Here is a 26415-nt window from a genome sequence, read left to right as displayed (position 1 = left end):
AGTGTTTGGGATCCATAGAGTTATCTTGTCTCAAATCGTATAGTTGTGAATTTTCTGGGAAAAAATATATGTTAGACCTCCATATCAGAAGTGTTAAGAAATAAAGTATTTTCATTTTTTCTTAATATTTGTTAGTAGTACGGGCCTTTGAAATATGTCTATTTTGTAAATAACTCTTAAAACAGTAGAGAAAAAAACCCAAAAATATAACTAATAAACCAAAAGTACTGGAGACCTGGCAGATGTTTTGCTTTAAAGCTGCCTCTTAGTGTGCTGAAATTTGACACCCGCACTCTTATCGGCTTCCTGTATTGTAAATTTAAGACAAGAATACAAAATTTAAGTTATTTTTCCACTTAAAAAATTTTTTTTTCTAATTTAGAAAGTCACAGAATGCTACCTTTTCTGTCATATTACCAAATACTACTGTTGTAACTATAAATAGTATCTTCTCTGCTCCAGCTACCTGTATTTTGTAACTGTTTATTACAAAAATTGTAAAAAATTGCATTTTTACAAGTTTTAACGAATTATTAACCCGCAAAGCCCCTCCGAAAACTTTTGAGAATTACACAAAATAGTGTTTGGCTAATACGTTAGTAGTCCATGTAAACACAGTGGATATATTTTTTGTGTAAAGTGTTAAAAAAATTTTCAACATTCTGCATATTTTGCATCACTGAATTTCTAGTTTTAAACTATGCGTGTTGGCAACACTTATCCAGTGCTCTTCTGTTTATAACAAAGGAGTGAGAACTTGTACATAAACCATTCTGCATTGAGTTTTGTGTTTGGTTTGAACTTTTTGTTTGATATAATGTCAGTGAGGAAGTGCAGTAGTGAAAGAATGAGGTGTGTAGACTTGGAAAAAAGGCACAAAAGGGGTGTTTAAGAAAAATGAAAAATACTTCACAGTTGTTGGAAATCTGTTAGGGGTATTGCAGAAATATCTTGATCCTCAAGTAACGGTAATAGCATCACATCCATTGTGCGGGAATTGCTACACTCACTACAAGAAGAAATTTAGTGACAATCCACCTGAACGATCACCATCACTCAAATGTGAAACTGAAGAAGGCAGTGCAGATGTTTATATTCCTGTGTGTGAAGTTGTTCTGCTGTAGCCGCTACTATATCCCACCTTAAAGGTCCAGGAAAGAAGAAGCACAAGAAGAAAACAGTATGTAAAAAGAAAAGTGGAAGAAATTGAAACAAGTTTTACACAAGAAACATCTTCAAAACTTTGTGAAGTGTGTAATGTGGATGCACTTGATGCAAAACCTGAAGATAGTGATATGTGCATAAAATATGGTTTCAAAACCTAAATACTGCTGAAATTTCCTGGCAGATTAAAACTGTGTGCCGGACTGAGACTCGAACTCGGGACCTTTGCCTTTCGCGGGCAAGTGCTCTACCAACTGAGCTATCCAAGCACGACTCACGTCCCGTCCTCACAACTTTACTTCTGCCAGTACCTCGTCTCCTATCTTCCAAACTTTACAGAAGCTCTCCTGCAAACCCTGCAGAACTAGGACTCCTGAAAGAAAGGATATTGCGGAGACATGGCTTAGCCACAGCCTGTGGGATGTTTCCAGAATGAGATTTTCGCTCTGCAGCGGAGTGTGCGCTGATATGAAACTTCCTGGCAGATTAAAACTGTGTGCCGGACCGAGACTCGAACTCGGGACCTTTGCCTTTCGCGGGCAAGTGCTCTACCAACTGCTATCTCAACAGCCACCTATAGTGAGAAGATATAAGTACTGACACTGATATGAGGTAGCTACTCTAAGCAGCAGATACAGGAGTATGTACCCACTTCCTCTGGGCATGCCCAGATTCTTACTGTGGGCATCCAATGCTAGATGATATATTTAATGTTGCTGTGGAATATTATCTAAGTGATGACAAAGATTACAGCATGTAAAGTCCTAACCAGGTTGGTATTATTTCTGTTAGTGAAAATGATGAAAAAGTTAAAAAGGTACATGACAAGATCAATAAAAGAAGCTTATCTCCTAATGAAAAGCAGTGTCCGAGGAAACAAGTACCTGATGCTTTTATGTCTTCGTCAAGAGCCGCAAGATAAATGTTGGTTGCACGTGTGTGCAATGTGTCCTGGTGCTGAAGTGAAGACTGTTGAAGCATAACACCTTCAGGATACTGACAGTGACATAACCTATGCATTATGAGAGGGAAGAGAAGTTTGTTACAGAGATTAGGCTTTGGGCCATGAAAGGAACAGCTCACAGTCATGTCCGGAAGATTCAGAGACAGTTCATAGCAGAAGTAAAATCAGCCACATCTCAGAATACCGACACATTAGTTCTTCATTTTGACTTTGCTGATAACTTTGCAGAATGAAATTCAAAGTTACCACTGGCACACATCACAGTTATCAATATTGATATGTGTTGCTCACTTCTTTGGAACATCATACTGTTTTGCTATTGTTAATGATGATTTCATTCATGACAGTGCAAATGCATGCTATGCTGTCAGCAAGATAATTGATGACATAGCACCTAGAGGCTATGCATTTCCAAAACATGTGTATGTGACTGATGGTGCAGTATCTCATTTTAAAAACTGCTTTCAGCTTTATGAGTTTGGTCAACATTGTAGTACAGGAATTAAGACAAAAAAAAAAAAAAAAAAGGATCTTTGCAGCAACAGGTCATGGAAAAAGTTAATGTGATGGGGTTAGGAGATCTCTGTAAATATCTTGCAACAAGATTCAATACCCAACATGAAGCTGTTGACATTATAAGAGATGCTACTGGATTTGTACACACCATATCAACATTAGTAACAAAAATGAAACTCTGAATTCTAAATGAAAGTACATTAAGGGAATTCCTTTTAAAAAAGAGAGAAGAGTAGTCTGCTATGTAGCCTGTGGTAGGAATTCAATCAAGTCACTATTGGATTGCATCCTGGACTGGTACATACAGTGCAATAACAGTTCTCCATGAAGTGCAACCTTTTACTGTGTATGAAATGAACACTACAGTATACATTATAAGACTTTGTAGTGAGAGGAGAAAGTACAAACTGGATCAGACTAGGAAAAGGAGTAAGACAAGGATGCTGTTTATCACCTACTCTTTTCAACCTCTACTTGGAAAATATGATTGACCAATGCTCATTAGATGACAAAGGAGTAGAAATTGGAGGAAGAAGAGTAGGGTGTTTGAGGTTTTGATGATGACATGGTCCTTCTAGCCACAGCGGAAAAAGAATTACAGGATTTGGTGGGCACCGTTGCAACTAATGGAAAAAAAATATGGAATGAAAATTAACACAAATAAAACAAAAGTATTGGCACTAAGAGGAAATGAGGAAATAAAAATTATGCTGAATGGAGAAATACTAGAACAGGTGCAAAATTTTAAGTATCTTGGAAGCAGGATAGACACCGACTGGAAGTGCACCACAGAAATTAAAACAAGGATAGCAATGGCAAAAGAGGCGTTTTATAAGAAAAGGAGAATTTTCTGCAGTGGTCTGGACAGAGAACTCAGAAAGAGACTCATAAAATGTCTTTTATGGAGTGTTCTTCTATATGGCGCTGAAACATGGACTATGAAGAAAAAAGACAGGGAAAGGCTGGATGCTTTTGAGATCTGGACATGGCGGAAGATGGAAAGAATAAGTTGGATGGACAGAGGAAAAAATGAAGAGGTACTGAGAAGAGTGTGTGAGAAAAGACAGTTACTAGATGTAATAAAGAGAAGAAAAAGAAATTGGATTGGGCATATATTAAGAAAGAATGACAGACTGATAAAAACAGTTTTAGAAGGTTATGTAGAAGGGAAAAGGAAGTGAGGAAGGAAGAGATTCCAGATACTGGATGACATGATGGACAGTACAACATACAGCAGCCTTAAGAAGGAAGCAATGGATCGCAGAAAATGGAGAGGCAAAGGACCTGCTAATATAGCAGATAACTGATGATGAGTGAGTCACTGCATTTATTGTGTGTATGACGATCAGTGGTGGGTGGGACAGTTAATAAGAATCTCTCATGAGCTGCAAGATATAACTGTCTCCTTTGTGACATCTCATGGTCCTGCTAATGCTTTCAAATGACTATCATCAAAAGACCAGTGTGCAGTTCTCATTTCCCAAGTGCTGCTGCTGTTGCATCATCCTTGTCTGTATGCAAATTCAGCTCGGCTATACAGTTCAATGAGAGATAGATAAAAAAAGGTAAACTCTTTTCAACAGTGCAGTGTTGATTGTTACATTGTAGGCAATTTTAGTTCATGAAAAGTCATGACAGAAGACAGCGATAATTTGTGAATAATATCATAAAAAGAGAGATGGGTATAAATATTCTATATAACTCATTTTTGTCATAAAATGCTTTTGAACAAAATTATGAATTGTTTTCCCATTCACATATAATGTTGTAAAGTAATTATTTATTTATTATTTTTGAGTTTTTCTCCAACATAACAAATACCCGGAAATTATTACATCTTTTACATAAGATCATAATTTATCTCCTCAGGGTATCCCTCCAGGTGTTTCAATTTTGTGTCTCTTCTTCCTCTGTACCAAGTCTTCTCGTCTTTCCCTCTGGTCCCATTCTAGGATCGTCTTTGGATTCTGGTTTCCTCCATTCTTCTTACATGCCCGTACCATTGTAACTTCCTTCTATGCATCGCATCATGTACTCTTTCTCTTACCTTCCATTCTCTTTATTATTTCATTGTTTCTTACTTTCTTTTTTCTAGAAATTCTTGCTGATCCTCTCCAGAAGTCCATTTTTACTGCTTGCAGTTTTTTTAGGTGTTTCTGATTCGTAGTCCAAGTCTCCACTCCATACATAACTGCATTTTCTAGTATCGATTTGTATATGATTTTTTGTGGTTCGGTTAATTACATTTCTGCTCCATAAGATTGAGTGGAGCATTCCAATGACCTTCCTGCCACTGTTGATTCGTTTATTAATTTCTTCCTCCAGGTTTCCCTGCCACTCTAAAATGGATTCCAAATAACAGAAAGTATTGACCTTTTTAATTTTCTTTCCCTCTATGTATAAGTCATCTTAATCATTAGTGAGGTATTCTGTTTTCTGGTAATTAATCTTCGATCCCCAGTTTGGTTACACATGTAATTTGCATCCTCCCCGTCTTGTGCTATAACTACTTGATCATCGGCAAATAGAAGGTGATGTAAATAAAATCCATCTTTAATTTCTAGCCCCATCACATTGCATTTAAGAGACCAAGTCGTCAGACTGACATCTGTATAGAATGTTGATGACACGGGGCAGCCTTGTAACAGACCCTTACTTGTTCTAAATTTCTGTGAAAGTGTACTACCAATTTTCACTTGATATATGTTATCTTTATACATTTCTTGTATTATTTTAATTAAAGGATCCGTTATGTTTGCCAAATGTAATGCTCTCCAAAGCAGTTTTCTTGGGGCAGTATCAAATGCTTTTTCTAAATCTATGGAAATTAATCCTATGTTTTTTGATTTTTCCCTATGTTACTCTAAGATCTGTAGTAATGTGAAAATATGATCTAAGCATGATCTACCAGCTGTGAAGCCACATTGTTCTGCTTGGATTTTAAAATTTATTCCAACTTATTTTTAATTATTTTACCAAAAATTCTCATTAATGTGTTTATAACACAAATTCTTTGATAGTTCAATCCCCTTTCTTAAATGTAGTATTGATATAGCCCAGCTTCATTACCTTTGGTATTGAATCTCCATGTAACATTTTAGTGAATAACCGTGTTATTAATTTCATAGTTTTGTCACCACCATATTTTAAGAACTCCAGACTGATATTGCCTGCTCCAGGTGATTTACCATTCTTTCCTGTTCTTAATACCTTACTCACTTCTCTTTGTAAAATTTGGATCTCCTCCCCTTCCTGCTCCTTTTCTTCCACTGTTCCTTCCTCGAGATACTCTTCTCTATCCTGATTTAATAATTTATTGAAATATTCTTCCCATTCTTTTGGTGTTATCAGTTGAGGATTGGTTTTGGCTTTTGTCTCGTGTCTAAATCCTTTTAATACTGATCACACTTGTTTCACTCTCACAAATCCTAGTTCGCTAGTGACATTGACACAAGTCCTTTCCCATGCTTCATTATTTGCTATCCTTATTTTTTTAATCACTTCATTTTTCTTTTCCTAGTAGATTGTTCTTGTTGCTTCCAATTTATCATTCAGCCATTGGTTGAAAGCATTCCTCTTTTCTTTAACTGCCACTTCTATTTCCTCCGACCACCATTGTGCTGTACTGCTGTGGTTGTTTCCCCTTATGCCCAGCACCTCTGTTGCTGTACTTATAACATTGGATTTTAAGTAATCATACATTTCCTCTGCATTTTCTTCAGATGATTCTTCAAATGTTTTTTCCATTCTGGCACCAAAGAATGTTCGTATGCTTTCATCTTGTAGGCTGTCAATATTGAAGTATAGAGTTTGAGCTTCCTCAGCACAATTCGTTTAAATGTTGTTAGAATCATTCTTTGCATTCTTCCATGGCCAAAAACTCTTCATTTTTACTAAATAATGGCCTGATCCACATAGTTCTCCTTTATAAGATCTAACATCTGCTGCCTTGAAACTTTGTAATGATAATATAATCTATTATAGAATGAAGTTCTCTAATATTCGGTTGCCAAGTATATTTATGGATATCCTGGTGTTTAAAAAATGTGCTGGTAATTTTCAGATTAAACTGTTTACAAATTTCAACCAATTGTTCTCCATTGTCATTATATTCTGTCTCTCCATGTTTCACCACTATCGGACATGATTCTCTAATTCCTACTCTTCCATTCATATCCCACATTATAACCAGTTCCTTCCTCCTTGGGATTTTTTCTGTAGACACTCTAAGGACTCCCCAGAGAGTATCTTTCTCCTGGTCTCTTGTATCATTCGTGGGTGCATATACACCAATAATTACAACTTCTCTGGCAAATAGTCATTTCTACCACAATAATAAATTCATTAATAAGTTTCCAGTTTGTGATTCTCTTTTTACATGCCTTATTTATTGTAATGGAGACTCCTGCGTTGGCTCTTACCGCTTTGGGCACCCCACTCCAAATATATGCATGGTTACCAAGTTGTTGTTCTCCTTTGTGTTTCCTCTTGATCTCAGAGAGCTTGACAGCATCCATTTTGAAACTGCCGAGTTCTGTGGGTAACATATTCAGTTTTGTGGAGATACCTTGCACATTCCAGCATCCAAATGTCATATTCTTTTTTTCTTTACCAATTTGTCATCTAAGATTCAAGTTTTTCCGAGGCATATTGTTAGATTTTTTAGCATTTTAATTTTTTCACATGAGTGAGGAGCTGGCCCACTGCACAAACCCCAACCTGGAGGACCAGGCAATTTATTCTCAAGGTTTTCTTCCGTTAGTCTTTGATAAGCCAATATCACACTACATGGCAGCTGCCTCTAGGTTTGGTCCACCCCGGGTATTTTATTTCCCTGACACCCACCATACCTGGTGAGCTTTGCCTGGGGAGGCATTCAATGAGAGACTAGCTCTAGTAATTATTTTGATTCAGAAATAACAGTTTTGCATGACATTTACTTAAAATCAGCAATCAGTTCATATATTTAAGAGTCCGAGATTTTTGACCTTGAGAGTGCAGCTAGGTCTTTCAAAAAAATTTCTCACATTTTGTACAGACAAGTATTGCCCACTCTGATTGTACATTCCCTAAGCACAATGACCAACTAATATACCACGAAATTTTTGGAACATTTAGGATGGGATTTTGGAGAAAATAATTCCTAAATAACCAAAAATTTCAGATTCTTTCATCTTTATGGACAAATATTTTGATAGATTAAGAATTTCATCCATTAATGTCATAGCTGACAGTTAGCAGTCCTTCCACTTTATCATTTCTGAAGACAATTAACATCCTGTGACTATTCATATTTTCAAAGCATAATTTTGAAATTCGCAAATGTTACAAATTTTCATAGTGTATTTAAAAAATAAGAAGAAGAAACTTTTCGTTTCTTTATTACAATTTTTCAATTTTCTCTTATGTTATGACATTTTTTTATGTACTCTCATTTAGAGAAGTCTGTAGCATTTTAACAAATCATCAGAAAATCAAAATAATATAATTTTGGAGAGGTATCTTGTTGAACTCTGAAATATATTTTTTTCAGCAAACTTTGAAATAGCAATGTGTCACATTCACTCTTGACCTGTATGATGTGAGATGAAATCTCCCTGTACCACGTCAGATTGGAGGAAGACATTGAGGCAATTCAGAGAAGGGCTACTAGATTTGTTACTGATAGGTTTGAACAACATGTAAGCGTTACGGAGATGCTTTGGGAACTCAAATGGGAATCCCTGGAGGGAAGGTGACGTTATTTCTGAGAAACACTGTTGAGAAAATGTGAAGCATTCGAAGCTGACTGCCGAAAGATTCCACTGCCGCCAACATACATTATGCGTAAGAACCATGAATTTAAGATAAGAAAAATTAGGGTTCATACAGAGGTATATAGACAGTGGTTTTTTCCTCATTCTATTTGCGAGTGAAACAGGAAAGGAAGTGACAAGTAGTGTTACAGGGTACCCTCTGCCACGCACCATATGGTGGCTTGCGGAGTATTGATGTTGATGTAGAACATTACATGCGCAACTTGTTAATTTGAAAACCAACTCTGCTAATTACAGCTCTGGGAATACAGATATTATGGTCAGTTTCAGTTTGATCTCCCTCTTCAGGAGAGGCTCACTTTCTGAAATCTTGAAGATAATTGCAGAAAAGTTTGACAGATGTTTCACTAAAGTCTTCAGGCACTTTCTCACGTCAGTTTATTTCCTGTTTCGTGGAAAGTACTGTGAACAAACTGGTGATGTGGCAGTGGGTAGTATGTTACTGCCCCTTGTGGCAAACTTATATATGGAATACTTTGAAAGAATCTGTCAAATTCAAGCTAATTTGTTCCTACTAATACATGGTTGATACACTTGTGATGTGGCCAGATGGGTTGAAAAAATTTGGGGCAATTCATGGATAATTTAAGCAGTATGCTTCTTAACGTTAAATTCATAACCAGACTTCCTTGATATGCTTGTTATGAAAGTAATGGGGAGGTCCCTTTGTCACAGAAAACACAACCACATGCTGACCTCTAGCTCCACACCTTGAACCATCATTATGGATCACAAAGAAATCGTGTGCTAGAGACTCAGGTCCATAGGTCTCGATTGCTGTCATTCAGGGAGAGCCTCACGAAGGAATTACCACACCTATGAATTAATCAGTTTTTGACAATATAATGTAATTGGACAGATTACAAAATCTACTCACCATGTGGTGGCAGGAGAACACACACATAAAAGGAAGTTATACTTATGCAAGCTTTCGGAGCTAGTGGCTCCTCCTCCTGGCAGAAGGATTGGAAGGGGAAGGAAGAGGGGTGAAGGAAAAGGACTGGAGAGGTTTAGCAGGGTTGCAACAAGTTCTGAAAATCAGGCAATTTCAAACATGAAAATCAGGAAAATTTGAAAAAAAAAAAAGAAAAAGAACACTGGAAAAATTTCATTTTTGTCTCAGTAGATGAAATGTCTTGTTTACTGAGGTGTCACTGGCTGGGCACAGCTAAGTACATGTACCACTTCCCTACTCTCTCATTCTTACTGCTTCTCCCCTTCCTACCAGTCCCCTCAGCTCGCAGTCAGTGCTGCCACCACTTCTTGCCATTAGCCAAGCAGTTGCCAACAGGACCAGAGAGGCATGAGGAATGGTTTGCTCGGATCTGATTCTCAGAGATTGTTGACGCAGTGACCAGAGATGGTGGTCATGTGTGCATGAGATGTGTCTGGATGGATGTGTGTATGCTCTCGTTTTCTGACGAAGGCTTTGGTCGGAAATTTAATTGTGAGTGTGTGATTGCTTTTCCTACGTGCCTCTCTGCAGCTCATCAATCATCTTTATGGTGAATTGCTACCTATCCTCACTAGTATTGACTTTCAGAGTATTTGCGCAAGTTATCTGTTGCACGGATAGATCACCGTGGTCTCATTTCGTGAGCACGGTGTCTGTGACAAATGAATAACTGACCACACTGGTGGACTTCCATGACGGACCAAAACTGCAGGCCTTTCTGCAGGTATCTCTAACAGATAGGGCCTGTTGATCTGAAGCCCATCGTTTCCCACTAATGCGCAGGCCTTGCCCGTTAGATCTTGCCTCACCGATCTGCCTGCAGGCTGAGTCTATGTGTGTGTGACGTAATGCGGTGGATTTTTGCGGTTCGTCCGAGGACCTAGGACTTTGGTGCTCCTCAGAAGGCCAGAGGCCATGGACAATGGATTTCAGGAATTGTGACTGTCTCATTGCCAGTACATTGTACAGTGCAGCATTTTATAGACATTTTATTTATTCTAGTACATTTTGGCACTTCGAAAATAATTTATATATTAGAAAGTAGGGACGGTAAGAAGAAGAAAATTGTGGCAGTGGCTGGCAGTTTGTATGCTATGTATTCATATATTTTTTGAAAGAAAATTCACACAATACCTGTAAAATAATAGACATAGTATAGTGACTAATAACCAAATATAACGAACATAGTAGAACCAAAATTTTATTGGTGGTCACCTACAGTGTTGGTTTACTCAACTCTTCCCTGCCTTATATATACTTTTGTCAACAGGTCTACTTTTTTCTGAGGTTATTTCTCAAATCAGTGAAGGTATTTCAAATCTGTCTTGTGACTCCAAGGAAATGCATATTGTCATCATCAAATATGTTCTGTTTTATTGAAATAAAATAACAACAATGGTCTTAATGAAACACACATACCATTTGGCTTGATTTCTCCATTTAAAAACACCCTTCATTACAAAAGATGTCAATTTACGTACTTAAGATTTTTGCTCACACAGGGAAGACATATAGAAGTCCTTACATTTTTTTGTCAACTTATGTCTTTACTTAGCCTTGAGATCTCAGAATTTGTCAGGGAATAATGCTACTTGTCTGGAAATCAGCGAAATATCAGAGAATTTCACTTGGGGGAAACTTGTGGCAACCCTGTTTAGGAAAAGGGGTACATTTCGGAAAAATTGTCCAGAATCACGGGTCGGGAAACACTGAATCGGATGAGAAGGAAAGACTTTCTTTCCTTCTTGTCCTGCCCAGTAAGTCTCTCCTGACCCACAATTCTGGATGGCTTTTCTGAAAGCTACCCCTTTTTCTAAGACCCTCCTGTCCTTTCCCTTCATCTGTCTTCCTTCCTCTTCAACCCTTTTGCTGGAAGAAGAAGAGAGCCACTGCCTCCGGAAGCTTGCGTAAGTGTAATCTTCTTTTATGTGTGTGTTCTCATGGCACTGTTTGGTGAGTAGATATTTTTATCCATCCAATTATATTATAACACCTGTGCATTGTATTCTGTAGGAATGGGATCTCGAGGTCACAAATTAAGCAGGGTTGCAATCAAGTGAGGTTGAGACTGAGAAAGAAAAAAAAAGTAAAAAATTATTTACCTGCCTAAGGCTAGCCCAGTCTCTGAAAAGATTAGTTGACTCTTATGGAAACTAGACATCCATAGTTTTTTGTTCAAATCGACAAAGGTAGAAAGTCTTCTTTGAAATGTTAAAGATTATCTAGGTCTTCAAAAGCTGGGTCCATATGGACCACATTTCATGCGGATGTGGCATGTCATATGTGAAACACTATGTTAAAACAGTTGAAGAAAGGTGCATCTAACATCAGGGACACATCTGACTAAAACAACCACCAGTATGTGATGCAATGTAACCTTTTTAGTATACGTATCTACACTGTGTTTTATTTGTTGGCAAGAGGACACTGCCTCAGTTTTCCCGATACCTGATGATATGCCATCGTTTTTATCTGGTAACGCAAATGTTATGACAGTTCAAATAATTTATGGAGTTGGACCTTCTTTTGAGCTGTAAGGGGCCATGGGGAGGGGGGAAGGATTTAATTTGCTGCAGACTTACTGATTCATCCTTTTTTTATACTGAAATTGTCAGCCGGTCATATTTAGGTAGGTAGTTTTTTGGCTTTCATTTCTTAAGTATTTTACTTCTGTAATAAGGCAGTAAGTAAACTTTAGAGTGTAAAAATGTGTTATAAAAGAAGTATTATTAATTTAAAGGTGTAAGAAGTGTTGACAAAATATCACAAATGATTTCATATGTGCTCTGTGCAACTTCTGGTTCCATGAAAAATGTGGAGTATAATTCCATGAAGAAACATGTTTGTTGGAATCCTTCATGTGCATTATGGACGCTATACGTTGGTACAAATTGTACATAGAGGTTTAAAGTAAGTTAGAGAGCTACAAAATCAGATGCATGATGTAAGTAGTGAGTGCCTGTTCCATTGGAAACTGATGTAAACTGTGTCAGGATTTGTAAGTATCTTCAGAAGTGAACGATACAAAATTTAAAACAAAGAATAGTGTGTCAGGAAGCTGGCTGTGACACACCTTCAAATTGGTTTTGAAATAAATTGTTATGGCAGTCAGTCATGGTTGTAGACTGGTTCCCCTTTTTATTAAAAGCCATCCACTGTAAAAACAAGTGCTTTTATAAAGTCTAGTTCATCTTCATTGACGTTTGCACAGAGCTGCCTACATACAAGCTACTGTCATTATTAAATTGTCCTTGGATGATTCTGTTCTGACATTTTGTGAGTTAAACAGTGTGTGTGCAAAAATGACACTTGTGAGATGTAAATGCAAGTGATAGTGTCAAATATTTCATTGTAAGTGTCATGCGTCGATAGAGAAACACCTAATGCCAATAAACAGATATTGATGTTATGTAAACACTACGGAACAAAAACTTCTTGGATGTGAATAATACCAGTTGCAGATTCCACAGATCATTTGATTGCATCAGAAAAGGTGGAAAAATCATTGTTACCAGATGCTACATATGTACTGAAAATTTAGTACAGTTGTGAGATTCAGAAGTTGTGGAAAGGGTTTGAGCAATCTGTATGTATTGAAAGTGGTTTTATTTCTGACATTGTATGATACTCATAGTGTTCAATTTTGAAAACTCTATTAGCTGAAATTAGTCATTGTCTGATATATTTTATGTGTATGTATGCACCCCTCTATGTTCTGATAATTAAAATTACATTACAAACAACCTTTGTCATATCACATCAGTTGTTAATAAGCATTTTATACAAGCTGTTTTTGAGATTCTAACATACTGATGGAGGGTAGGACCAGCAGCTTGGGTTATTAAAATCTTTGTTGTCCTTCAGTATCCATTACAGTTGCAATAATAACCATTACTTGGTTTCTTTGGTTACATGTACATTGCTGGAAACTGTATGAATACAATTGTGTTTAAGGCCATGGTTTGAAAATTGACGTGATTTTCTGAAACTAGTCATTACAAAGAAATGACTAGTGATGGGTATTGAAGGAAAATAAAACTAGTTTTGGATTAAAAATATGGACCATCACCTGTGTCTCGGATTCAATTCCTGGCCGGGTTGGGGATTTTCTCTGCCTGGGAACTGGGTGTTTGTGTTGTCCTCATCATTTCATCATCATCATCATTCGTGACAATGTCTAGATTGGACTGTGAAAAAAAGAGAGACTGTGTAAATTTTGGGGCTTTGTACGGGCGCTGATGACTGCACAGTTGAACGCCCACAAACCAAACATCTTCATCACCGCCTGCGTATTCCCATAGAAATGAGTTTTGTTTGTGATGTAGTTAACTTCTGTGAACACAAATAGAAAAAAATGAATAAAGTAGTATGCTATGTTCGTATAAATAAAAAAAAAATGTTTACAGTCTTGTGGTCACAGGAGTTTCCCGGATCAGGGTTACAATCCCTGCCTCCACAGTCTCTTGTCAGCCCATTGTGGACAGCAGCAGTGAGAGATGCTGTCACAACGTCAAAACCATCAGCAACTGACATAGCTCACAACAGGTCATATAACGTCATCCCACTGCAGGCAGCTGACGAGCATGATACTGGAGACACCAGTGCTAGTTTGTCATCAATGGAGGGTCCTACGTGGCAGAAAGTACCCATTCTCCTTCTGCAGAGACCTGGCAGTCAGAATGGAGCTAAAAAACGATTGGGTAACTCATAGATTTAAAGTGTAATAATAATAATAATAATAATAATAATAATAAGTGGTAATAGACAGTCTTCAGTGTAACACAAATAATGGAAGTAGTAAAAGTAACAAATAACCAGATAATTGAGGCTTTGAGTCACAGGTAAGCACATAAAAAAATGACAGAATGGTGGCAGCTCGACTGGTATGAGGGGGGTCTGTCGGATGGAGTGGGTGAAGGAGAAGGGAGGCAGGTGAGAGGTGAAGCTAATGAAAGGGGGCTGACAACTAGGAGAAGAGGGAACAGTCAGCTCATTTTGGCTGCAAACAGGGGGATTTGTACACAAGGCACAATGACAGAGAGAAGTGGTTGGGGTAGGGAGATAAGGCAGAGGACTAAGGATATTGCAGAGAGCAGGGTATGAGTGCATAATGGATGAAATTAGAATCATGGAACAGGGGCCAGTGGAGATTGAGGTTGGGACGAGATTGCCGCCAGGAGGAAAGAGGGATCGAAGGGTGTGTTGAAAGAACAATAGTACACATAACACAGAGAAGCTGCTGTTAAGAGGAAGGATCCAGATACCAAAAGTCGTACTATAGCCATTGATACTGAGCATGTTGTTTTGGGCAGTGTGTTTCACACTGGGTGGTCAGCTCTGCTCTTGGTCACAATTTAGTGGTAGCCATTCATTTGGGTGGAGATTTGGTTGATGATCATGCCTACATAAAAAGATGTGTAGAAGTTGCAGCAGAGTTGGTGTTTAATATGACAAGCTTTCACTGATGTCCCCACCCTTGGTAGGACACGATATGCTTGTGACTAGACTGGACTAGAATGTGCTGGGTGGATGCATAGTACCCACGAACCCTTGCCATGTGGGTCATGCTCTTGTGGAAGATCCATGGGGAAGATCTGTCCATTGCACTGACAAAACATGTTGCTGGAGCACAAAACACCTGCTTCACAACTTGTACCATTAATTGGATTCTTCCCGTAAGCACCAGCTTCTCTGAATTATACACTCCTGGAAATTGAAATAAGAACACCGTGAATTCATTGTCCCAGGAAGGGGAAACTTTATTGACACATTCCTGGGGTCAGATACATCACATGATCACACTGACAGAACCACAGGCACATAGACACAGGCAACAGAGCATGCACAATGTCGGCACTAGTACAGTGTATATCCACCTTTCGCAGCAATGCAGGCTGCTATTCTCCCATGGAGACGATCGTAGAGATGCTGGATGTAGTCCTGTGGAACGGCTTGCCATGCCATTTCCACCTGGCGCCTCAGTTGGACCAGCGTTCGTGCTGGACGTGCAGACCGCGTGAGACGACGCTTCATCCAGTCCCAAACATGCTCAATGGGGGACAGATCCGGAGATCTTGCTGGCCAGGGTAGTTGACTTACACTTTCTAGAGCACGTTGGGTGGCATGGGATACATGCGGACGTGCATTGTCCTGTTGGAACAGCAAGTTCTCTTGCCGGTCTAGGAATGGTAGAACGATGGGTTCGATGACGGTTTGGATGTACCGTGCACTATTCAGTGTCCCCTCGACGATCACCAGTGGTGTACGGCCAGTGTAGGAGATCGCTCGCCACACCATGATGCCGGGTGTTGGCCCTGTGTGCCTCGGTCGTATGCAGTCCTGATTGTGGCACTCACCTGCACGGCGCCAAACACGCATACGACCATCATTGGCACCAAGGCAGAAGCGACTCTCATCGCTGAAGACGACACGTCTCCATTCGTCCCTCCATTCACGCCTGTCGCGACACCACTGGAGGCGGGCTGCACGATGTTGGGGCGTGAGCGGAAGACGGCCTAACGGTGTGCGGGACCGTAGCCCAGCTTCATGGAGACGGTTGCGAATGGTCCTCGCCGATACCCCAGGAGCAACAGTGTCCCTAATTTGCTGGGAAGTGGCAGTGCGGTCCCCTACGGCACTGCGTAGGATCCTACGGTCTTGGCGTGCATCCGTGCGTCGCTGCGGTCCGGTCCCAGGTCGACGGGCACGTGCACCTTCCGCCGACCACTGGCGACAACATCGATGTACTGTGTAGACCTCACGCCCCACGTGTTGAGCAATTCGGCGGTACGTCCACCCGGCCTCCCGCATGCCCACTATACGCCCTCGCTCAAAGTCCGTCAACTGCACATACGGTTCACGTCCACGCTGTCGCGGCATGCTACCAGTGTTAAAGACTGCGATGGAGCTCCGTATGCCACGGCAAACTGGCTGACACTGACGGCGGCGGTGCACAAATGCTGCGCAGCTAGCGCCATTCGACGGCCAACACCGCGGTTCCTGGTGTGTCCGCTGTGCCGTGCGTGTGATCATTGCTTGTACAGCCCTCTCGCAGTGTCCGGAGCAGGTATGGTGGGTCTGACACACCGGTGTCAATGTGTTCTTTTTTCCATTTCCAGGAGTGTATATATGATTATCCTTAAGATGACATCCGTCAATTCCGTAATCCTCCTATACTTAATCTACATTCCTAGCCCCAAAACCAGCCCCTCCCCCCCACCTCCCACACACACCCTCCTCCACCCTTGCCTCATGTCCTTAACTTTACTTACCCTGCACTCACACCATCCTCTACACTGTCTCCCTCTTTCTCTGTTCTATCACTTCCTCCTAATCAACTCCTCTAAGTCACTGTGCACTGCACCTTACTCCCCTGTCTGTAGCTGAGCAAGTTCACTGATGCCACACTCCTATCCTGTGTGCTTGCTGCTTCTCTCTCCCACCTGCTAGCTACCCTTTCACAGTCCTCCCCTTGCCCTAGTCAAGTTGCTGGTACAAAATACTCAGCTGGGATAATGTAGCCTTGCAGGTGTATATGCAAAATGGGTGTTCTGTCTGTTGTGGAGCAGGATTCATATGAAAGGAAGAAACATTCTCAGCCTTCTTTACGTATATTGTCTCAGTACCTCAACTATTTGGTGAGCTGTTACCATTACTTCTTTCGTTTTTCATATTGTAACAATGACTGTACACTAACAAAATTTTGAATGTCTGTATATACTACAAAACAATAACTACGTAGAAGAACTTTGTAGTTTTTTTATTGTTATTTATTTGTTTATTTTTTAACATTTCAGCACTTCTAATGTAACACAGTTACGTATTTTCACATTTCATACTAGTAGTATGGAAGTGTGGATTAAACATGTTGAGTTTTGTGTAAGAATTGTATTCATTACATTGAATTGTATTTTGTAGAACATATCTATCAGTAAAAGAATTTTCTCAAATATGATACAGTTCAGACTTCAAAGAGTAAACAGCTTTTCTAAAGAGCAAATATGTTGCATTAAAACTTTAAATTTCGATATCTTTTTTCCGTGGTTCGGTTTTGTTGAAATAAATACTATTAGTTGCCTCAAGCTATGCTCAAATTACGTGTGAAAATGTTTCTAGGATTTACATCAATAAGAAAAAGATTGATTGATACTTGCCATATACCAGAGATGTTGAGTCACAGATAGGTACAACATAAAGAATATCAGATAAGCTTACAGCCGAAAAGACCTTCATCCAAGTTAGACAAAACACACACACACACACACACACACACACACACACACACACACACACACACACACACACACACACACTCACGAACTCTCTCTCTCTCTCTCTCTCTCTCTCTCTCTCTCTCTCACACACACACACACACACACACACACACACACACACACATACACACGAACTCTCACACATGTCCACAGTCTCTGGCTGCCGAGACCAGGTTCAGTGTCTGGCCTCGGCAGCCAGAGACTGTGGTTATGTGTGTGTGAGCAGCGTTTGCGAGCAGACCTTAAGTTTCCTCGAACGACTGAAAAAACCCTGTCATCGATCTGCATCTTAGGACTACAGTAGGGTTTCGTATAGAGGGCATGGAGAATTTCTCTGCACTTCTGTCTTCTTGATGAGTGGTTGTAATCCTCGACTTCGTATGAGATGTCTCTCAAGCAACGAAAGACACAGTAAAGTCTAAAATAGCATTCTAGCAACTTTTACGATAGTCTCACTTTCTGCACAGGTGTAAAAATCCATACCAAGTATCCTGGGTTGTATCTCACTGGCCAGTAATTGGCATTATAGTGCTCTCAGTCCTGTCTTGGGAGTCCAGGATTTTTATGTGAGCCAGCTGTCTTGCTTCTCTGGTCCTAGCGATGAGGAGTTTCACATAGTCACCCTGAGTTTCATATGATTGTATCCATTGTCATTTTGGCCTCACGACCAGGGAAGAGAGAGATTGGTGTGAAATCTCAAGTATCCTGCTTCGCTGTGTTATAAGGTAATGTCGTGATGGGCAGTGTTGTATCTCAGTTGCTCTGTTTGACATCAGTGTATATTGAGTGCTTGTCTGCGAACATCAGTAGGACAAGATGAGTCCTGAACAATCTTAGTAAGTGGGAATGATAGATCGTGCAGCTAATTCCTGTGTTTGAGGAAGGTTACACAAACATTCAAAATTACAGATCCATGTAACTGATGTTGATTTGTTGTAGAACTTGAAATGCAATTTGTGTTTATTTGTAATAATTTATTTTTGAGGCTAAAGATTTATGTAGAAGCCTGCATTGCTCTCACTTGTTGAGATTCTTCAGGATGCACCTTCACCTATTTGTTCATCAGATCCAAAGGGCTATGAAATTGGGCAATGCGATCGACATGTTACTTAACTCCTGAGAAACCTTTAGTGCAGTAATGTATCTTTATAAACAGAATATCTAGAGAGGGAGAGGGAGAGAGAGAGAGAGAGGGAGGGAGGGAGGGAGGCAGGGAGGGAGGCAGGGAGGGAGGGAGGGAGGGAGGGGGAGAGAGAGAGAGAGAGAGAGAGAGAGAGAGAGAGAGAGAGAGAATATATGTTTCCTAGGAAATTTTTGCAGCATCGGGAGGTATGTTCAGAATAGAGTAACGTGTTGCTGCTGTTTTCATTGGGACAAATAGGAGTAAATTTTTACTTCATTAAGTAAACTTCCCTTACAAAAGCTAATTTGTTTACAAATTTCACATTACTTGTGTGTTAAATACTGCCAGACTTTAAGTAAGCCTTTTGACTAAGATGTATTATTATCATGTTTGCAGGTTTTGGATGTGGTTGGGATATAATTCTTCCTGCTGGTTGGGCTATGCCTTTCTGGCAGGCACTGGTATTTAGAGGGGCACGTGTAGGTGGACTGAGAGAGGCCACTGCTCTCAGCTTTGAAGGCCTGAAAGATTTTGGGACTGCTTTTCTGCCTCCTGATACAAAGTCCGGGGCATTAGAAGATACCACTGTAGAAAAACATTTGCAAGACATTCATTTTCGGTTAGTATCATCAAGACGTTTGCAAGATGTTGTTAACATGCTGTATGAATGCTTTCATGTACATATTTTGTGATTACACACAATCCCAGAACATAACTCTGTCATTCCTTGACCATGATATAGCAGCAACAATAAGAGAGAATGTCCCATTATTCAGTCAGCATATAGGTCATTGTGTGAAGTGTTATTGTAATTGAGAAGCTACAATAAAGTGGGAGCATATAAGTAATAGTGACACCAACTCTGGAGTTAAGTACATTTTTTAAAAAATTTCTCATCTCTGGGCTTCAGTGGTTAGTGTTGTTCATTGGATACCAAAAGGTCTCGAGTTAGATTCTTGGAGACAGTCATTGCTTTCTGTTTGGAGAAAAGTCCAGAACAGGTTTGGTGAGATGTAGGATTTCAGCTAATCCTTCCCTGAATAAAAAAGCATTCACATTTGTGCACACATCGGTCATACAGCATTACATTGAATAACTTTCTCTGTGTTGTCAACAACAGGAGCTTGTGTTATTGGATGATTCAGAATCACCATCTTCGTCTTGCTGAGAAGTGATATCCTGGAGATTTGTTAGTTAAAGGTGTTCCTGTTTGAATGCATGGTGTTCTCTTGGAACGTTTATTGGTTTGATTTGGTTTATGGTAATCAAATGTTTTTTGCGTAAGAAAATGGTAATGTCATCAACTGTCTCTTGTGTGATATAGCACTTTCTGCAGCATCTGTAGTATAAAAAATATATAAGGGGCCCTCAAAATGAAATGAGCCAGAGGCTGTGAAATGAAAACACCTGGCAGTATTGAAGTGCTATTGCTTACGGAAGACATGAGGACAGAGCAAGCATGTGCACATGTTGACTTTCCACTGCACTCTGAAAACAGAGAAGCGGAAGCTTCAAAAGAAGAGCAAAGGGTGGAGTGCATTTCTTTGCAGCAGGAGTGCAGGGAATGGAAATTTATTTATTTATTTATTGTTCCGTGGGACCAAATTAAGGAGAAGTCTCCATGGTCATGGAACGAGTCAATACATGAAATTATAACACGATATTAGAAACAGATAAAATGAAATATAAAAAAACATATTCAGGTGACAAGTCGTAAGTTTAAATAAAGAAAATCAACAATGTAACACTGGAATTTGCTTAATTTTTTAGCTCTTCCAGGAGCTCCTCGACAGAATAGGAGTGAGCCATGAGGAAACTCTTCAGTTTAGACTTAAGAGTTTGGGCTACTGCTAAAATTTTTGAGTTCTTGTGGTAGCTTATTGAAAATGGATGCAGCAGAATACTGCACTCCTTTCTGCACAAGAGTCAAGGAAGTGCATTTCACATGCAGATTGGATTTCTGCCTAGTATTAACTGAGTGAAAGCTGCTAACTCTTGGGAATAGGCTAATATTGCTAACAACAAACGAAATTAAAGAAAATATATACTGTGAGGGCAATGTCAGAATTCCCAGACTATTGAATAGGGGTCAACAAGAGGTTCTCGAACTTACACCACATATAGCTCGAACAGCCCGTTTTTGAGCCGAAAATACTCTTTTTGAATCAGAAGAATTACCCCAAAAAATAATACCATACGACATAAGCGTATGAAAATATGCGAAGTAGACTACTTTTTGTGTTGAAGTGTCACTTATTTCAGATACTGTTCTAATGGTTAATAAAGCAGCATTTAGTTTCTGAACAAGATCCTGGACATGGGCTTTCTACAACAGCTTAATATCTATCCGAAAGTCTAGGAACTTGAACTGTTCCATCTCGCTTATAATATGCCCATTCTGTCTGATCAAAATATCGGTTCTTGTCGAATTGTGAGTTAGAAAATGTAAAAACTGAGTCTTACTGTGATTTAGCATCAAATTATTTTCCACAAGCCATGAACTTATTTCATGAACTACATTATTTGATACTGTTTCAATATTACACACAAGACCCTTCACTATCAAGCTGGTGTCATCAGCAAACAGAAATATTTTTGAATCACCTGTAACACTAGAAGGCATATCATTTATATAAATAAGAAACAGCAGTGGCCCCAGCACCGACCCATGGGGAACGCCCCACTTAACAGTCCCCATTGGGACTGAACATCACTACCACTCTCAGTATTGCAGAGAATTACCTTCTGCTTTCTGTTCTTAAAGTAAGAGGCGAACCAATTGTAAGCTACTCCCCTTACTCCATAATGGTCCAACTTCTGCAGTAATATTTTGTGGTCAACACAGTCAAAAGCCTTCGTTAAATCAAAGAAAACGCCTAGCCTTTTATTTAATCCGTCCAAAACCTCACAGAGAAAAGAGAATATAGCTTTTTCAGTTGTTAAACCATTTCTAAAACCAAACTGAACATTTGACAGCAAATTATGTGAATTTAAATGCTCCAGTAACCTTGTATATACAACCTTCTTGATAACTTTAAGAAACACCGATGGCATAGAAATAGGTCTAAAATTGTCAACATTATCAATGTCTCCCTTTTTATAAAGTGGCCTCACTACCGAGTACTTTAATCGGTCAGGAAACCGACCACTCCTAAAGGAAAAGTGACAGATATGGCTAAGTACTGGGCTAACATACATAGAACAATACTTCAGTATTCTGCTAGATACCCCATCATATCCATGAGAGTTCTTGGTCTTTAGTGATTTAATTATTAACTCAATCTCCCTCCTGTCAGTATCATGGAGGAGCATTTCAAGTAACCGTCTCGGAACACTTTTTTCTAGGAGCGCTATATGATTCCCTGTTGGGACTAGGTTTCTATTTAGTTCACCTGCTACATTCAGAAAGTGATTATTAAATACTGTACATATATGTGACTTATCAGTGACATGGACATTCCCACTATGCACTGATTCTATATCCTCGACCTGTCTCTGCAGACCAGCCACTTCCTTTACGACTAACCACATGGTTTTAATTTTATCCTGAGACTTAGCTTTTCTATCTGCATACGACATACTTTTTGCCTTCCTAATAACGTTTTTAAGCACCTTACAATACTGTTTGTAATGGGCTGCAGCATTTATATTTTGACTGTTTCTAACGTTTTGATATAATTGCCACTTTGTTCTACAAGATATTAATAAATGAAAAGCACCAGTTTGCTTTTGTTCTACAATATTGTAGAACAAAAGCAAACTGGTGCTTTTCATTTATTATTATAATGTTGTTCTACCAAGAACCGACGGAAGATTCTGTTAATACTACAAGATATTCTTATCCCTCTAGTCAGCCACCCAGGCTGCCTGTTTGTGCTAGTACCCTGTTTTGAACGTTCTAATGGAAAGCAACTTTCAAAGAGCACGAGAAAAGTCTTGAGAAAAGCATTATATTTATCGTCTACTGTATCAGCGCTATAAACATCTTGCCACTCTTGTTCCTTGATAAGGTTTACAAAGGTCTCTACAGCAACTGGATCAGCTTTCCTAAACAGCTGATGACTATATTTAACATGTGTTGCAGCACAAAAATCTTTTAGAGTTAAAATTTGTGCATCATGATCTGAAAAGCCATTCACCTTTTTGCTAACAGAATGCCCTTCTAGTAATGAGGAATGAACAAAAATGTTGTCTATGGTTGTTCTACTGTTCCCTTGCACTCTCGTTGGAAAGAATACGGTTTGCATAAGATTATATGAATTAAGGAGGTCTACCAGCATCCTCTTCCTTGCACAATCACTTATACAATTAATATTGAAGTCACCACATATAACTAACTTTTTGTATTTCCTATAAAGTGAACCAAGAACTTCCTCTAGCTTTAGCAAAAATGTTGTGAAATCGGAGTCTGGGGATCTATAAATAACAACAGTTACAAGTTTAGCTCCGTTAAATTTAACCACACCTGGACAACATTCAAACACCTTTTCAGTGCAGTTCTTTGAAACGTCAATTGACTCAAATGGGATGCCATTTTTCACATACATGGCTACTCCCCCACACTGCAAAGAGCTCCTCGAAAAGCTGCCAGCCAACCTGTATCCTGGTAAAGGAAGCCTCTGAATTATCTCTTTATTTAAGAAGTGTTCAAATATACCAGTAATTTCCGAGTCAACATCTATAAGCAGTTCACTAACTTTATCTCTAATACCTTGTATATTTTGATGAAATATACTAATTCCCTCATTACTCGGATACCTAAGCTTTGTTGAAAGTGGTTCCTTTGTTAGCGAGACTTCCCTTAAGCAGGAATACCTATCAGCTGACTTCAGTCTAAAAAAGGTGCAGCTCTAACACCCACTACTGCAGGAATTTTCCCATGAGTGATCCCATCCACCCCACCTATGCTGTCACCTATAAGCTTTGCCAACCTCCCCTTCCCATACCTGTTGAGGTGCAGGCCATGTCTAGTGAAACCCGTCCTGCTGATAGACTCCACCGACACCACTGAAATGTGACCCATGCTTTCTGTCATCAGCGCACCCCCAAGTCTCATGTTATTAAGATTATATGAATTAAGGAATTCCAGATGATGCATCATCAGCCAGTGACCTCCAATCATACTTCCTTGACTAACTTTTGCCATATTTTGACCATTGCAACAGACATGTAGTGCTCTCAGTACACTTATGCCATTCTTTGATACATTCCAATTCCCCACACTCCTTCTGCTGTAAGGAAATGCACTCCACTCTGTTGCTCTTCTTTTGAAGCCTCAATTTCTCTATTTTCACACTACTGAATGGGCTGGACTGTCAATTCATGCACATGCTCATTTTGTCGTCATGTGGGTGTGTGCCTATGTCCCTTTAGTGGTGAATTTGGTGCCTCAGCACTCTTGTATGGACCTCCCCTTCTTCTTTCTGCATTAGCATTATGATCCCTTTATCTGTTTTCATTTTACAGCCTCCAGCTTGATTGTTTTTTCATCCTCCTTACAGACAGTTCACTTTTTTTGTCTGTTGACATCATACATCTACTGCCTTCAAAAAAATTCATTTTGTTGCTGAGATACATGTAAATTTGTGGAACAAGCATTTGGATTTTTATAGGGAAAGACATGGATAAAATGTGCTACACCGACTTAAACTTAACTCTGCCACCAAAAACCACTTACGAAATTCTTTCTTGTGTCTGTCAGTCTGATAGTTTATATGGAACTCTGCCACATTGTTGTGTCATGATCTTTTTCTCATTCCACTGGTATCATGCATGCTCAGTGTGCCAATACTCTGCACTCACTGCTTGATACTACTACATAGAGGATCTATTATCTGAAGCAGTTCGGGATGGGAGTATTCGGATAATTGGGTTTTCAAATGTTTATGAAAACATATTGTAACAGTGTTCACAGTAATATGAAGCAAAGAAACATGGGATTAAAGACAACTGTACACATATATTTTAGATCACATTCCTTACAAATAACTCGGAGAACTGACTCTATACTGTAGTTTGAAAAGTTTGTTTGCCTATAAAGTAGGCCTACAGTTTGGACAGTGCCATTCTCTTCTTGCTGTTCCAAGCACTTAACAGCAATATTCAGAGCAATGAAAAGCTTACTCACTGGATGGTCCTTTCTTTGCATGGACCTAGTTGCTAGGTACCTCCTTGTTGTCTTGTTAGTTGATAAGAGCAACAATTATTTCATCACCTGTTAATAAACAATAACCTGGGTTATTAACGTGACATGTCAGATCACATTCCTCAAAATCCTAAAAATTCTTTAATCTGTTCAGTTTGGATACGACTTGGCTGCTTGGTGGCTGTCCAGGTACAGTGATAAACTCACCTGAAGGAAGAAACTTATTCCAAACTTGATACACTGTCTAAATCGTGTATTTCCACAATTTTCACAGCTTTTCTGTGGAAGCTTCGATCCTCATTGTCAAGTACACACGGAAGTTTGTACTGTCATCACGTCTGCTTTTAAGGTTCAATATTGTTGTATTTCAAACTTATTTCTGAGCTGAGCTTGATCGACTGTCAAGTTTCTTCAGCTGGTCAGATATTAGGATTTGCAGTTTCTAGGGTTATGTACTCACATAGAGCAATATCATATTATTGTTATTGGTTGTTACTTTGTGTACCATTCTATCATCTGCATTAATTTGGGGGCCTGCTCTGTTGTGTACATAAATAGAAACCTGTGATTTAGCATGAGTATATCCTGTTCTTGCATAGTTTCTTGTAGCCCCATCCTCATTTGTTCTTTATAGCACTGTGCCACATCACCAATTTGGCATTTGCATCTGCAGTCAGCTTATCTCCTAGCTTTCCTGAATTTCATCATAACAGTATGGTTCTTGTAAACTTGAGAAATCTTATTAAACGGCGTCTATTCAGTATAACAGTACGTTTCTGTGCATTTATTTCGTAAAGGAACATTTGTAGTTTCTACAGGAAAGTTTGTTACTTTGCCATTCTTGAAGTACTGTTTCTGTATAAATTGAGTGTCTGTACTGACATCTTCTGTAGCAAGACATTTTGAATGTGGAAACTTGAATTTGGATGACCAAAAGGAAAGTAAATAATGATCCAGCTGAAAACAAAATGCAAACAAAATACTGACAGCTAGTCTCAGTAGATAAATAAAATCAAAGGAACATGGGAACTTTCATTGTAGGAGACAGATTCAGTGTAGAAGAAGACTGTGTCGAAAAACATTGGGGAGTATTTACATTTCATAGACAGCCACTACTGTCCTTTCGACAAGATTGAATTGGAACATTTAACTTGAGCATAATAAATGTAAGAAGAAACATGTTATCTATCATATGTTGCTTATCATACAAGCACTAAGGTGATGAACTCGACAAGGAACAACCACATTGAATGACATTTCAAAAAATTCTGAAAAATTGGCATTATGGCATTCAGTGCTAAAGAGACTATAGAGAACTTCACTGAAAAATATTGATTTCTTGCGCAGCTGATAAGAAGAAATAAAGGAGGTTCCACTAGAAAAGATCTTTCAGGGCATTCAATTCTGCTGTAAAATCACAGAGCATTTCAAAAACTTACTCGCACATTGGTGCCTGCCA

At 39.2% G+C, this 26415-nt stretch overlaps 1 protein-coding gene across 3 annotated transcripts in view; it reads left to right on the top strand.

The window, feature by feature from the left end:
• The window catches only part of LOC126251670 (ribonucleases P/MRP protein subunit POP1), an 81780-nt gene that overhangs the window by 44565 nt on the left and 10800 nt on the right, over nt 1-26415 (top strand). For all 3 annotated transcript variants that reach the window (XM_049952248.1, XM_049952247.1, XM_049952246.1), the window contains exons 6-7: nt 13822-14115; nt 19208-19430. In XM_049952248.1, the coding sequence (XP_049808205.1) occupies nt 13822-14115; nt 19208-19430 (517 nt within the window). The remainder of the gene's footprint in view (nt 1-13821; nt 14116-19207; nt 19431-26415) is intronic.

This window comes from Schistocerca nitens, chromosome 4 (genome assembly GCF_023898315.1).
Source record: "Schistocerca nitens isolate TAMUIC-IGC-003100 chromosome 4, iqSchNite1.1, whole genome shotgun sequence".
Lineage (NCBI taxonomy): Eukaryota > Metazoa > Arthropoda > Insecta > Orthoptera > Acrididae > Schistocerca > Schistocerca nitens.
The sequence above is the reverse complement of the archived record's forward strand: the minus strand, read 5'-3'. Positions and strand labels throughout refer to the sequence as shown.